At 42.4% G+C, this 13920-nt stretch overlaps 2 protein-coding genes across 3 annotated transcripts in view; one reads left to right on the top strand and one right to left on the bottom strand.

Moving 5' to 3' along the window:
- Positions 1 to 9218, bottom strand: part of WAPL (WAPL cohesin release factor) — a 90325-nt gene extending 81107 nt beyond the window's left edge. For both annotated transcript variants that reach the window (XM_047824922.1, XM_047824921.1), the window contains exons 1-2: positions 9086 to 9218; positions 5826 to 6346 (exon numbers count right to left, since the gene is read on the bottom strand). In XM_047824922.1, the coding sequence (XP_047680878.1) occupies positions 5826 to 6324 (499 nt within the window). In that variant the 5' untranslated portion in view covers positions 6325 to 6346; positions 9086 to 9218. The remainder of the gene's footprint in view (positions 1 to 5825; positions 6347 to 9085) is intronic.
- On the top strand, positions 6875 to 13307 carry LOC125147598 (uncharacterized). The gene is made up of 5 exons (XM_047824675.1): positions 6875 to 6948; positions 9008 to 9249; positions 9875 to 10013; positions 12107 to 12207; positions 12947 to 13307. Exons 1-5 carry the CDS (start codon positions 6875 to 6877, stop codon positions 13144 to 13146), a joined length of 756 nt encoding a protein of 251 aa, XP_047680631.1. The 3' UTR covers positions 13147 to 13307.
- Positions 13308 to 13920: the final 613 nt, after the last annotated feature.

Here is a 13920-nt window from a genome sequence, read left to right on the forward strand (position 1 = left end):
CATACAACACCCAGTGCTCATCCCAAAAGATGCCCTCTTCAATACCCATCACCTACCCTTCCCTCCCTCCCACCCCCTATCAGCCCTCAGTTTGTTCTCAGTTTTTAAGAGTCTCTTATGCTTTGGCTCTCTCCCACTCTAACCTCTTTGTTTTTGTTTTTTTTTTTTTTCCCTTCCCTTCCCCCATGGGTTTCTGTTAAGTTTCTCAGGATCCACATAAGAGTGAAAGCATATGGTATGTGTCTTTCTCTGTATGGCTTATTTCACTTAGCATCACACTCTCCAGTTCCATCCACGTTGCTACAAAGGGCCATATTTCATTCTTTCTCATTGCCACGTAGTATTCCATTGTGTATATAAACCACAATTTCTTTATCCATTCATCAGTTGACGGACATTTAGGCTCTTTCCACAATTTGGCTATTGCTGAGAGTGCTGCTATAAACATTGGGGTACAAGTGCCCCTATGCATCAGTACTCCTGTATCCCTTGGGTAAATTCCTAGCAGTGCTACTGCTGGGTCATAGGGTAGGTCTATTTTTAATTTTTTGAGGAACCTCCACACTGTTTTCCAGAGTGGCTGCACCAGTTTGCATTCCCACCAACAGGTGACACTGTTATTTTAAATGTAAACCTCTAAATATGATAAAATTAAGTCCATTCACATCAGAATACAGAAGAGAACACTTTGTTTCTTGAATCTTCTACTAGTAATCTAAGTTATTCACTGAACTGTGATTTACCCTCTATAAAATGGAAACAAAGCCTGACTTACATAGTTCTGATTAAGAATCAATTGATATATAAGATATAAGAGCTCAACACAAAAGTAGGAACTACATAAATAATCGGTCTCATGACTTCCCTTAAAAGAATTTTAGGTCTGACATATACATTCTAAACAACAAATATGTCCAATACCTAAATGAGGGTTAGGAGCTCTTGATGATGCTACACTTTCAGAATTCTTTACTAATTCTCATTAGTGGTACCTGAGTGGCTCCGTTGGTTCAGTGTCTGACTTTGGTTCAGGTCATGATCTCACAGTTAGTGAGTTTGAGCCCCGTGTCGGGCTTTGTGCTGACAGCTCAGAGTCTGCAGCCTGCTTCAGATTCTGTGTCTCCCTCTCTCGCTGCCCTTTCCCTGCTCGCTCACTCGATCTCTCTCTCAAAAATAAATAGACATTAAAAATTAAAAAAAAAACAAAACACCCTCATTAATCATCTGTACTTTATCCAATGCGCAGATGAAAATCTCATCTCACCTCACAAGTTCCTGGGCTACTTTAAGTTTTCAGGAATAGAACAATTTATTTCCCTTTCCTAAAATCATCTTCAGGGGTGGCTCAGTCAGTTAAAGGTCTGACTTAGGCTAGGCCATGATCTCACGATTTCTGAGTTCGAGCCTTGTGACAGGCTCTGACAGCTCAGAGCCTGGAGACTACTTCGGATTCTGTGTCTCCCTCTCCCTGCCCCTCCCCCACTCGTTCTCTCTCCCCCTCTCCCTCTCTCAAAAATAAACATTCAAAAAATAATAATCATCTTCAGTTCTAAATCAAAGTTCTTAAATTCCTGACAATAATATCCCTAACACACAAACACTTAGTACAGCTTTAAGCAAATGGAAAAAATGCACTGGCTACAAAACCAGTCATGCAAATTAAGAGCCTATGCAGTAGTTATCTCAATATTTGGCAAGATGTGTAGACTGAATCCCAGCTGGCTGGCAAGGAAAGTGTGCCAAGTGGAAATATAAGTCTTTGCATACTTTATTCTAGAGTCCAGATTAAAAACCTGTAGCAGAAAGCACAAAGATAGAAAATGGAAGTAGCCTCATATAAAAGGCAAGAGAAACCTTTCATCCTTAATGCACACAGCCCTGGATACCACACTTTACAGAATATTCCAAGATCTCTTAAAAGGACAAAACTTTAGGTACTGCTAACAGTCATTTTTAAGTGGTAAAGCTGTTTGAGAACTCAACTTAAAAGCAATTACAACTAAAGTATTTGCACATAAAATAAGAATCTGCATTAAAATAATCCAGGGATTAGAGAATAGGAAGTGGAAAGAGTAGTGTGTAGAGTAGATAAAATAAGGTTTGCCATATATTGACAACTATTGAAGCTGATATAAGTTTTTTATTTTTTAAATCAAGAGTTAGGACATTAAAAAAATTTTTTTAATCTCTATTTTTGCGGGGGGGTGGGGAGAGACAGAGTGTCAAGCAGGGAGGAACAGAGAGAGGGTGACACAGAATCCAAAGCAGGCTCCAGGCTCCAAGCTGTCAGCACAGAGCCTGATGCAGGGCTCAAACTCAACGAACTGTGTGTGAGATCATGACCTGGGCCAAAGTCAGACGCTTAACCAAATGACTGAGCCACCCAGGCGCCCCAAGAGTTAGGACATTTTAGCAACTCAATCCTTCTCTGCAGTTCTCATTCACAGTTTATAATCTAGATTCTGGTTCTCATACCCATCAAAAATCTATCTGGAAAATGGCAACCATAATACATTTTATCATAACCTTATTCTGTGTTTCCTCTTCAAATGAGCCACAGTTTTTAAAAGTAATACCTGGTATAAAATATTTTACCTATAATTTTAAAAGTAGCTAAAAATTAACCACATATTCCCCTGTAGAGAAAGAGATGCACTTTAAAACTTGATGCCAGGAGAAATTTTTACAGTAAATTTGAGCTTGGATAAGCCCTTTTCACCGAAATAATATAATTTTACAGTGAAAATGATCTGAAGGAGCAGGCACTTCCCACAGGAAGGATACAATGGAACTTAGCTACTACACTATGAACAAACTACAATAAAATTTCTCAAAGGCTCTTTCTTGAATAAAGTGTGTAAAAACGACCTGCAAGGGTTTTCTGAGACATTACATGTACAAGCAGTTTCATCTTAAGTCCAAAACATTATCATTCTAGAAGAACCTTTAATCCAAAAAGACCCCCTTTATCAAAAATTTAAGTTTAGTAGGGTGCCTGGGTGGCTCAAGTCGCTTAAGTATCCTTTTGGCTCAGGTCACAATCTCACGGCTTGTGTGATGGAGGACTGCATTGGGCTCTGTGCTCATTGGGCTCTGTGCTCACAACGTGGAATGTGCTTGGGATTCTCTCTCTCTGTCCCCCCCCCCCCCCCCACCAAATAAATAAACATTAAACACAATTTTTTTTTCACAAATTTAAGTTTCTAACTTCTATTTCTAAACTTCAATTACAACCAGAAGGCTTCTTTCTGAATGAGAGTAACGGCAGTAACAATAAGACAGTAATGCAAGAGTCTAGATATAGGGAAATGCCCAAATGTTAGAGGGGAGGGGGAATGAAAAGCAAGGTCATACCATGTAAAAATATTTCCAAAACTATAACCAACTTATAAAAACCTATAAATGGTTTTTAAGACCTCAGAACTACAACTACCATGAGAACTAAAAGCACTCCTTCAAAGTTCCCTTCTTATCCTACAGGGGGCTGCTAGGGTTGCTGCAGCTCTAGGTGGCCAAGGGAAAGGAGAAAAAAATGTTCATAGTGCTACCCCATTCCCTTTACACTAAGGATGACCTGTGAAGGAGGAAGAGGGATAAGATGTTCCTGAACATCTATCTGTATTTTAGTACCCGTTTTCTACTCATAAAACCATTACCATGCAGTTTGGATTCCTTAAGTCCACAGTATCAGCATTAGAACTACAATTTAGCTTTATCAGACTGGGAAGCTAATATCTCATTTCTACAGAAAACTGTTTCCAATTCCCACCAAACAACTTCAAATGGCAGTTTGGACATACACAGATGTATATGCAATATAAGCAACTTCTATCTATGTAGATTTAATTTCCAAGTTTCTATTGTCCCTCTACCTAAACACTTTGCCTGCTAGTGATGCCCAGTTCTCCAAAAGTTAGCACTTGGGGAAGCTGTGTCTGCCTTCTTAACCAGTTTCGCCACTTCCTCAGCCTCACGTTCCTTCCTCCAGCCTATCTGCCCCCACTGTGGATTAACTATCAGAGGACAAGACAGCAGTAAGAATACTGGATAACACAAGTGGAACAGCACTCTCATAGCCTATCACAGTGGAGGTAATGTAGTATGTGCTCAATATGTTGAAAATCAATAAATGAATATCATTCCAAATCTGCCACTAGCCAACCTTGGACAGTCACTTGACCTCTTTGAGCCTCATCTGTACAGTAAGGAGAACTGAGTTAGTTTATTTTGGTTCAACAGTCCTGTGACTTGTAATACATGCTTAGAAGCTGAATTGGGAAAGTTTTTAAGCTGTTTTTTATTTTTTTTAATGTTTATTTATTTTTGACAGAGAGAGTGAGTGCAAGCAAGGGAGGGGCAGAGACAGAGGGAGACACAGAATCTGAATCAGGCCACAGGATCCAAGCTGTCAGCACAGAGCCTGATGTGGGCTTGAACTCACAAACTGAGAGATCATGACCTGAGCTGAAGTCAGACACTTAACCGACTGAGCCACGCAGGAGCCCCTAAGCTGGTTTTTTTTTTTTTTTTTTAGTGAAAGATTAACCTAACCTTAAGTTTTGAACAATGTGTCAAGAGAAATGTGGGCAAAGCATAAGGACAGCCAAATCAGAATTAACCAAGAGGATCAAGGGAATGACAATAACAGCTGGCTCATCCTCTCATCCAAGGGTGAGAAAGAGTGAAAAATGTCCAGCACTTTTAGTAAAACTATGCAAGGCAAAGTCTTTTATTATATTGTTTGAGGCACTTACATTAAGCCTCGAGGACAAACTCCTCTTGAGAATTCAGTACTAGGAAAGTTTTGTCTTTACTTCCTTTCAAAATATGAGATCTATATAACCTTTCATATCACCAAACTTTGCCAAGAAGTCGGAAACTAAGGTCTGTTTTTAACTACAGTGCCATCCTTGTCCTATTGCTAATAAAGCAAGCACACGGTCTCTCCTGCTACCTCCAAGCTTAGTTCTTTAGTGTTTCAGTTAATTGCACTTTTACCGTTTACCCGAAGTCTCAAATCCTTTACGAAGGGAGTAGAGGTAAAACGGATAAAATGTTATTTTTCGAATGAACCCTAGATGCCAGATTTACAAATTAACACTTTAAAAATACAACTGGTTTTGTGGATTAAAATCTATTAATACAAGTTGCTACTGGCACCAGACTCCACAAATCTCAAATTGCAATGAAGTTCAATTCCTCAATGTTTCCACAATACCTCCTTAATCTTTCTAAACTAGTTCTGAAAAAAAGTCTAACACTCCTAAACCTAATCCTCATTGTAAATGCTCATCTCATTTTCATTATCAGTAACAATACAAATCTTCCCCACTAATGTAAGATACTGTGTCATCCTAACACAACAAAAAGACATGTTTCTTACTAGAAATGGAGTTGGGGAGGAAGGAAAAACTGTTCCCAAAATGCACCACAAGTAACAGTATGGAAACATTAATATCCAAGCTGCTTAAGTAAAATTTCAACCCCCAATTGGTTTCTTTAAAGTTTTTAAGTCTCTTCTACAAATTATCTAAAGCCCCCATTAATCACAAATGCAGGAAGAAAACCCAAGCAGCAGGATATTTTAGAATTTAAAGCATTTAATAACTAAATGGCATACACAAAGGTCTCCTGGCTCAGAATAAAGAAATTCATGGGGTGCCTGGCTGGCTCTGTCAGAAGAGCATCCAACTCTTGATCTCAGGGTCATGAGTTCAAGCCCCATGAGTCAAGTTGGGTATAGAGATCACTTAACTAAAAAAAAAAAAAAAAAAAAAAGAGAAGAGAGAGAGAGAGAGAAAGAAAGGAAGGAATTAAAAACTTACCTGAAGTCATTAATTTAGCACAGCTACTTTTGCTTGCATCATCTTCTAAGATTCGGTTTGTGCTCTTTTCTTTCCCAACCAAAGTTTCTTCCAAATGTAAGCATTTATCAGACCCAACACTGTCTTCACCAACTGCATGACTAATTTTGCTATTAGCTTCAAGTACAGAAGTGACATCTTCCAGCTGAGCAGCTTCACTAGATTCTGAATGAGAGGAACCCTTACCCTGGGCTAAATTCTTTGAAGAAACTGGTAGAGACTCATCATCACTATCAAATCCAAAAGGATCTCCAGTATTTTCTTCTTCCACCTTAGGTTTCTTCGGAATTTCTTGGATATCTGGTTTGAAATTGGGCCTCTTCTGCCCTAATTTAGCCATAAATGTTGTCTCTCCCCATTTTGTGCTAAGGGTGGTCCGTTTGTTGGAAAAGACTTCATCAAATTTTGAACTGCCATTTCCTCCTTTCCTACTGTAGGTTTTCCCAAATCTGGATGTCATTTTGACACCTGTTTCATATTCTCTGGGGGGGGGGGGGGGGGGGAAGAAAAGAAAATATACAATCACCAAACACTTAACAAGCGTTAACACTGAATATAAAAATAACCCAGGGATTGTCCCCCATGGGGGCTTTTCAATAGTCAAGATACAAACTTTAAAAATGGCTGAATACATACAGGGAAGGTGTATAAAGAGAGGGGCTCATTTTTTTATTCTACATACTTCCGTATCTAATTTTTTTTTTTATAATGAGTACATAGTCATACACTTACAAAGTAAGCAAGCATAAGGATTAATCAACTTATCCACAAAACCAACTTACGAGTGGAATATCCATTTTTTTTTGAAATTTCAAATGAATCTATGTACTATTCTCATAAATATCACTTTCACCTTAAGAAAATAATCTGAATAGGGTCATTACTCCTATAAAATCTTATGCACAAAATGTTAATTTTTTTCAGTATCTCAGAATTATCAAATAATTGACTCAATTAGATCTTGAAATGTCAAAGCATTTATTCATAGGAGGGGGGAAAAAGTCGGGAAAATGGTGCTACTTTCTTATGTATTAGAACCTGCAGCCTTTCATACAATCTTAAAGACCCTGATCCTTGGTCTAATGTAGTTTAAACTGTGACTTGAAAAATATTCTCTAGTCGGTCATCTCCCTAATCACAAAAAAACGTATTCTATCTTCTTTGTCTTCATCTGCAGAGTTACGTTTTCTGAAGCTGGTGAATTCCAGCATATTACACCAGTCTGCTGATTATTAAATGAAGCAACAGAAACCTGTAAATTTTCCTCTTTGCTTTATAAAGGATAAGTGGACTCATCTGTTGTATCTACATAATAATAACAAGTACTATACAAAAAAAATTCAAAATAGTAAATCAAAAGAATAAAACACTTTTTAAAGTAATAGTACTTCTTAAACACTATCAATTCTTATCATTTCCTACACTTTGACCTCCTAAAGTTTAAATGTCAATTTATTAAATATACCCAAAAAAGATCACTGTCTAGATTTGGGGGAAAAAAGCTTCATAATTTGAAATTTAAAATATGACAAGTAGAATAATATTTGACTTCTACTCTTGAATACGTTTTGGTCTATACTTTAAACATATTTTTCCTTTACTAACTTAAACTCTTACAACTTATGTCACTATAAACTTAGTTTTATGTATATTCAATAATGATTTTCCTCTCTCGTGTTTGGCTAGAAACCAATTCTAATTTGACAAAGTAATAACTTAGTCATCATACAGATCTGCATTAAGAAAAAATAGTGTGAAGACCTTTTAAAATGTCACAAAACTTTTTCCTGAGATCTACTGTAGATTGACACTAAAGAATCTTTGGCTTTCCTGTTAGGTCCAGTCTAAACAAAACTAAGTATATTTAGCAGCTGCAAGAACAAAAGAAAAAAGTCATTTCATTCCTTCAAGAATTTAAAGCCCTCATCTACAGACCTACATTTACATGTACACCAACAAAGCTGGAACATTTTGTATACACTCACAAGGTAACCACCTAAAAATGCTGACTAAATGACACACCAAAAATTTAGACTTGAGCTTTGGGCCCGCAGGAGAAAAACTGGTGGTCTTGCAGTAAAATGGTCTTGGAACCACAAAGCATTCACTGTTGCAAGTTGAAAGTCTGCAGATGAACACTTGATATGAAGGTGTTAACTATTTTAAGCGATAAGAAAATCATGCTTGTTTTTTAAGTGTCCATGTCTTTTACAATTATGTACTAAAATACTGATGAAATAATGTCAGCAATTCTCTAGCTGTGGAATGGAAAGTGTGTAGATGAAAAACTCGGTTAAGAATTAAGAACTGTTGTATCTGAGCGGCAAATACATGGGAATTCATTATGTAATATCCCCTACTTTTGATTTATTTTATAGTTTTCCATGTCTGTTTTGTAAAGTCACTAGACATACTATCGCGATAACATTATTAATGCCTAGAATGTAAAGCACGTACAAATTAGTGAAAGAGTGCGGACACAGTTGACACACTTTAAGTATATCTCAAGTACACAAGCTATCTTGCTCAGTCAGGCTTCAAACTCCAAAGACTTTCCTAACTGAAAAGGAAAGAATGATTCACAACTAAGTCTTTACAGTCGTTGGGCCCTTGTCTCTCTGCCCAAAACCAGGTCGAATTTTCAGGAACGTGCGCTGGGATTAAAAAGTCCTCACACTTAACCCTCAACCAAGTGTAGCTTCTTTAGGACCCCCAGGGGCTTAGGGGCTTCCACCCAGGAGTGAAAGCCGGAAAGGATGAAGCTAACCACCTAGAGATTCTCACCTGGGGGCGGTCGGTGCACCGGGGGGGGGCGGGAGACGCGGTCCCCTCCCGCTGGAAGCTCACGCAACTTTTCTCCTCCCCACCCCCACCGCCAGGAACGGGATGTAGCTTCCGACGCCCCGGAAGCCTCTGCCACTGAATCCCCAGGGCAGTGTAAGGCCTTAGTGGCGGCCAGGGGTGGAGGAAAGACGGCAAAGGATTCAGGGCTGAAACCAACGCACTTGACCGCGCTTGGGGAGGGAGGCAAATTAGTGGCCGCCCGAAAGGAACTCAGAAAAAGGAAAAATAAAAGAGGGAAAAGAGAGTTCTCCAGGTCGTTCCCCTGCCCAACTTCCTCAGAGGCTGTGTGGGTGAAATAGCGAGACTTCCAGACCCCTGCCTCCCCCACCCTCCCTGGCTCCCTCCGGGCCTAGGCAGCCGCCCGAGACCTCACTTACCCTCGGCGCCTGGCGGGTGCTTTGGCCTCGGGCCGCCTCCGCCTCTCCTGCTCCCAACGGCCCACGGACGGGCGCGGGAGCCCCGCGCGAGAGAACAGGGCCGGCTTGTGTGCGAAGAGAGGCAAGGGGCTCCGCCACCGTCAGAACCCGCGACTCCGCTCTGGGTAAATAGGAAACCCGGTGGAGGGAGGGGGGGGGGAGCGGCGGCACCGCAACTTCCCTCCCCGCCTTGAGCGCCGCCGGCCGGGCCCGGGCCTAGGCCTCCCTGGCCGCCGCCGCCAGAGCAGGTACCGGAGCCCGCTACGTGCCCCCGCTAGGCCGCCGCCGCCTCCTGCGCCGCCGCTTCCGCCGGTGAATGGTCAGCGCTGGAGTTTGAACAGGGCCCTGAACCATCTCAACGCCATTTGCGCTCCCGGCCCCCACCTCCTTCCTCCAACAGCCGCTCGCTCCGTCACTCCGCTTCCCACAGGCCCCGCGCGGCCGTCCGACCCCGCAGCCAATCGCGCGGCCGCTTACTCAAACCGCCGCGCAGGCGCTGCTCCCCGCATGCTCCGGCGCCCGCCATTGGCCCGGCCGCAGCGCCCGACGGGAGTTGTAGTCCGGGTCCGCGAGGGCGCTATACTCGCGGCTAGGCGCGGGAGCCGGCGGCGGGAGGAGCGGTTGTGGCGGGCTTTCCCCGCCCGGGCTCGGGAGCCCGTTGCAGCTCCTGACCACGCCGGGAGACGCAGGTGCCGCCAGGGAGGGCCGGGGGCGCAGTGCAGGCAGCTGTGTCAATCGTTTCCCCTCCAGGGACTCGCCCGTGTCTAGGGACGGTGGGTTGTGCAGCTGCGCCAGGCCTGCTGGGGCCGCGGCCTGGGAGCGCGGAGGCGCGGAGTTCGCGGCTGGAAACCGCCCTCTACCCGGCCTGGCGAGTGCTGACCCGACGCAGGTAACGGCTGCGGGAACTGGGAAGCCCGGGGCACTGGGCACCTAACGCCGCGATGTCGGCTTCGGCGCTTGAATGCTCCCGCGACCCCTCCGCTCATACTTTCATAGTTCTCCGGTCTGCCCTGCACGCGTTAAGAGAGACCCCAAGAATACTGGATAGTATTATCGTTAACTTTGTTGTGTGTAATAACGCTAACGTGGTTATGTAAGAATTTTTTTAAAAAGTCTGAAGTTTTGACGGGTAAAAGGATTATGACTCTGGGATTTACTTGAAAATAACCGACCGAGGGAGAATAAAGCCAGTAGGGTGTTTTTCCATTGTTGTGTGATGCGTACACAAGGGCTGATTATTCCAGTCTCACTAACGTTTCTGAAATTTTCCATAAATGAAAAATTTCGAGAATTGAACCAGTGATTGCCTCTGGGGAGGACAGGGAGGTGGGAGATTGATGGGAGAAAAGAGTTAATTTTACACTACGCTCCTTTGTGGTCTTTGGGTTTTGGTTTTGTTTTCTTCGGGTCAATGTATTGATTATCAAAGTTGGAAATTTGGATGGGGGGGATTTTTTTTTTTTTTTTTAAGGCTGCCGTGGGAAAACAGCGTTCTAAAAAGTAGCACAATCGTTTCGTGCTGAGAGGTGCATGATTCATCTGGCTTGGACGGCCCAGCTGTTTGGTGGGTGGTTAATGGAGATACACCTGGGAAATTAGGAAACTAATTGCTTCTAGTGAAAAACCCTCCCCTTCTTCCGCAAATGGATGATTTGCCTTGAATGCACCCAGAAGTTAACCGGGTTCCTCCAAGTATATTCAGGAAACTCTGAGTCAAGAAAAAATAGTTAAGATATCCTGCAGCCCTTCGCACTAGAAATTTAAGGTGGATTTTAGCATGGCTGAACTGTTTTACTTTTGCCCTACTGTTTACAAAATGTATATTCTGACATTTAAAGTTTCCCAAATATTGTAACAGTACTTTTTCTTGATAAATCAACTTTTGATAGCTTATGTGACTGGAAGTTATAACAGGTCTGTGCATTCCACTGTGGGCAGTATGTGCATGGCTTGTATTTGGGTCAGTTTTGTCTTTTCATTTTTTTTATTTTTTTAAAGGATTTATGTTGAGAGAGCCAGCAAGCGTGAGTGGGGGAGGGGTAGAGGGACAGAGAGAGTATCCCAAGCAGGCTCTGACCTATCTGTTCAGAGCCTGACTAGGGGGTTGGAACTCACCAACCATGAGATGATGACCTGAGCGGAAACCAAGAGGTGGACACTTAACCGGCTGAGCCACCTAGGCATCTCAGTTTTGTCTTTTTTTTTTTTTTTTTGCTTGTTTATTTTTGAGAGAAAGAGGGAGACAATCTGAAGCAGGCTCCAGTCTCTGAGCTGTCAGCACAGAAGCCCTATGTGGCGCTTGAACCCATGAACAGCAAGAGCCAAAGTCAGACGCTTAACCAACTGAGCCTCCCAGGCGCCCCCCACTTTTGTCTTCTTAAAAAAATCAGCATAGGATCTTATTTTATCAGTTTCTTCAGAGATTGTAAGCAGAGGTGCAAGCTGCACTTACTATAATTATTTAGATGACAGAGTACTGGGTGCTAATTAAGGGGTCATTATCATCAGAGGCAAAGGCTAAGATCAAAAAGCCGAAAGTGGTGCAGAGATGAGACCATTGCAAGATCTTCCTGTGGAAGAGTGCTGTGAACCCTCCTGGACCAAAGGATGCATTTTTTATGACCTAGCCTGGTTACTTTGCTGGGTCAGTGACTCCACATGAAGCTTAAATAGAAGAGTTAATTTTTTATAGAAAGAGATAATCCGTGGAGCCCATTTAGGGGCTTCTTGTGCAGTAGTTGTGTTATTGGAGCTTAGTGGAGTTAAATTTTTGCTGCTCAAAGAGTGATCCCTAGTCAGCAGCATGGCATACCCTGGAAGCTTAGTGGAAATGTGGAATCCCTGTCCCCAACTCCACTGAATCAGAATCTGCATTTTTAACATGATTCACCGGGTAACTGGCCCACACGTTAAAGGTCAACGGGCCCTGATTTTTGAAGTACACCTATAGCCTTTGACAGAAGTCTAATCTTTTTTGTTAAGATGGGGGAAAGGAGGAAGAGAAAACATTAAGAACCTATTATACATCAGCTACGATGCCAGCCTCTTCATTTGCATCCCTGCCTGTTATCCCTGTTTTACAGGTGAGGAAATTGAGAGGTTGGCATTTGCTCAACGTATGGTAACTAATAAAGAAATCAAACTTTTTCTTGAACATTGGATATCCGTTATTATAGACATTGTTGAATCTGGTAGAAAATGGTACGTGATTTGAAGAGTAGGAAAGTGTGTGTGTGTGTGTTTAGTCTGTGGAAGCTTAGTATATTAATACTGAAGAGAGCTGTGCTGCGACTCTCTGCTCTCCTGTGCCTCACACTAATGACTGCCTACGCCAGGGCCCCTTCTGGAGACAGTTCGGTCTCTGGGCCTTCAGGCCACACCACTCCCTTTACCTTTTACCTCCCTGATTCCAGTGAGGCAAGTGAATACCCTGAAAGCCCCACTCCATTCCAGTGTCGTGGCCCTGAGTCCCACACCAGAGTGAGCAATGTGGACTCCAGTATGAATAACACGTGGGAAAGCAGCTTTTTGGATGTTGTTGGTGGTTTTCCTTTGGTTTTCTTAGTTCCCTCAACTTATACTCTGCCACCTGCCTATCCCCATCCCCCACCCTCTCTCCCTGCACCCCCCCCCCCCCATTGGTTCACTTCACTTCATTCAAATCTGCTTCACGCACATATTATTAGGTAGCAAATAAGGGCTTTTTTGTTTGCTAGAATGCCTCCGTGTCTGATGTCTGATTTTTCTCCCCCATTAAATTATGTTTATGGCAGAGACTAAAATCATAGATCTGAACCACACTTGTACCCTTTGATGCTACAGGCTGCCCTCCTGCGTGCTGCCTGGAGGAGGGTAGAATCTCCACTACCTTGAGCTCCATCCACTCAGGTGGACTCATCCTTTGCTTCAGTGGAAGAAAGAAAATCCTGCCAGGAAAACTAATAGAAGAATCTGTTGTGCCATTGTTGGGTCTCTGTTGCAGCCAGGACATGAGAACTGTCAGAACTGGAATTGCTAAGTAGAACTGTGTAATCTTTTTCTGATAATGTGTAGTACAATGTATCACAACTTTCAAAATTCACTTCAGAGAGCTTGAAGTCAGAAATGTCCACACTGGTTACAGGAAATGTTTCCTTGTTTTAGGATGGGGAATCAGAATTTATAATAAAAATTATAAATCATACACTTGCACGTTGTGGTGATTGTATTACAGTGCCCTACAAAATGAGGGCCAGGCCCTGCCCTTACCTCCCTGACACTCCCCAAACCTTTCTGTTCTGCCCAGTATGGAAAAGGAACTTTTCAATCAATCTCCCATGGACCAGCCTGTTTTATTTATTTATTTTTTAATGTTTGTTTATTTTTGACAGAGAATCCCAAGCAGGCTCCGTGCCGTTGGCACAGAGCCCAAGGTGGGGCTCAGACTCCCAAACCATGAGATCATGACCTAAGCCAAAATCAAGAGTCAGACACTTGACCAACTGAGCCACCCAGGTGCCCGAACCTATTTTAAATTGTAACACCCCACTCCCAAATGCTATTTCTACTTTATTTTTCTTCAGGGCATTTATCTCATCTAACATATCTAATTTTTTTGTGTGTTTATGTTACATACGTATCTTCCCTATGAGGGAAGGGATCTTTGTCTCCTCTTGTATATCCCTACCTCATGAAAGAGTGTGTAGCAATAGTAGGTGCTCAATAAATATTTAATTGCCTGCCCCCCATTTGCTTCCTTTCATGTTAGATTGTGTCTTGAAAGGAAAGTGACTTGAAACTGTCAGTAGTAGTTGACT

The sequence above is a fragment of the Prionailurus viverrinus genome, chromosome D2 (assembly GCF_022837055.1).
Source record: "Prionailurus viverrinus isolate Anna chromosome D2, UM_Priviv_1.0, whole genome shotgun sequence".
Taxonomy (NCBI): domain Eukaryota; kingdom Metazoa; phylum Chordata; class Mammalia; order Carnivora; family Felidae; genus Prionailurus; species Prionailurus viverrinus.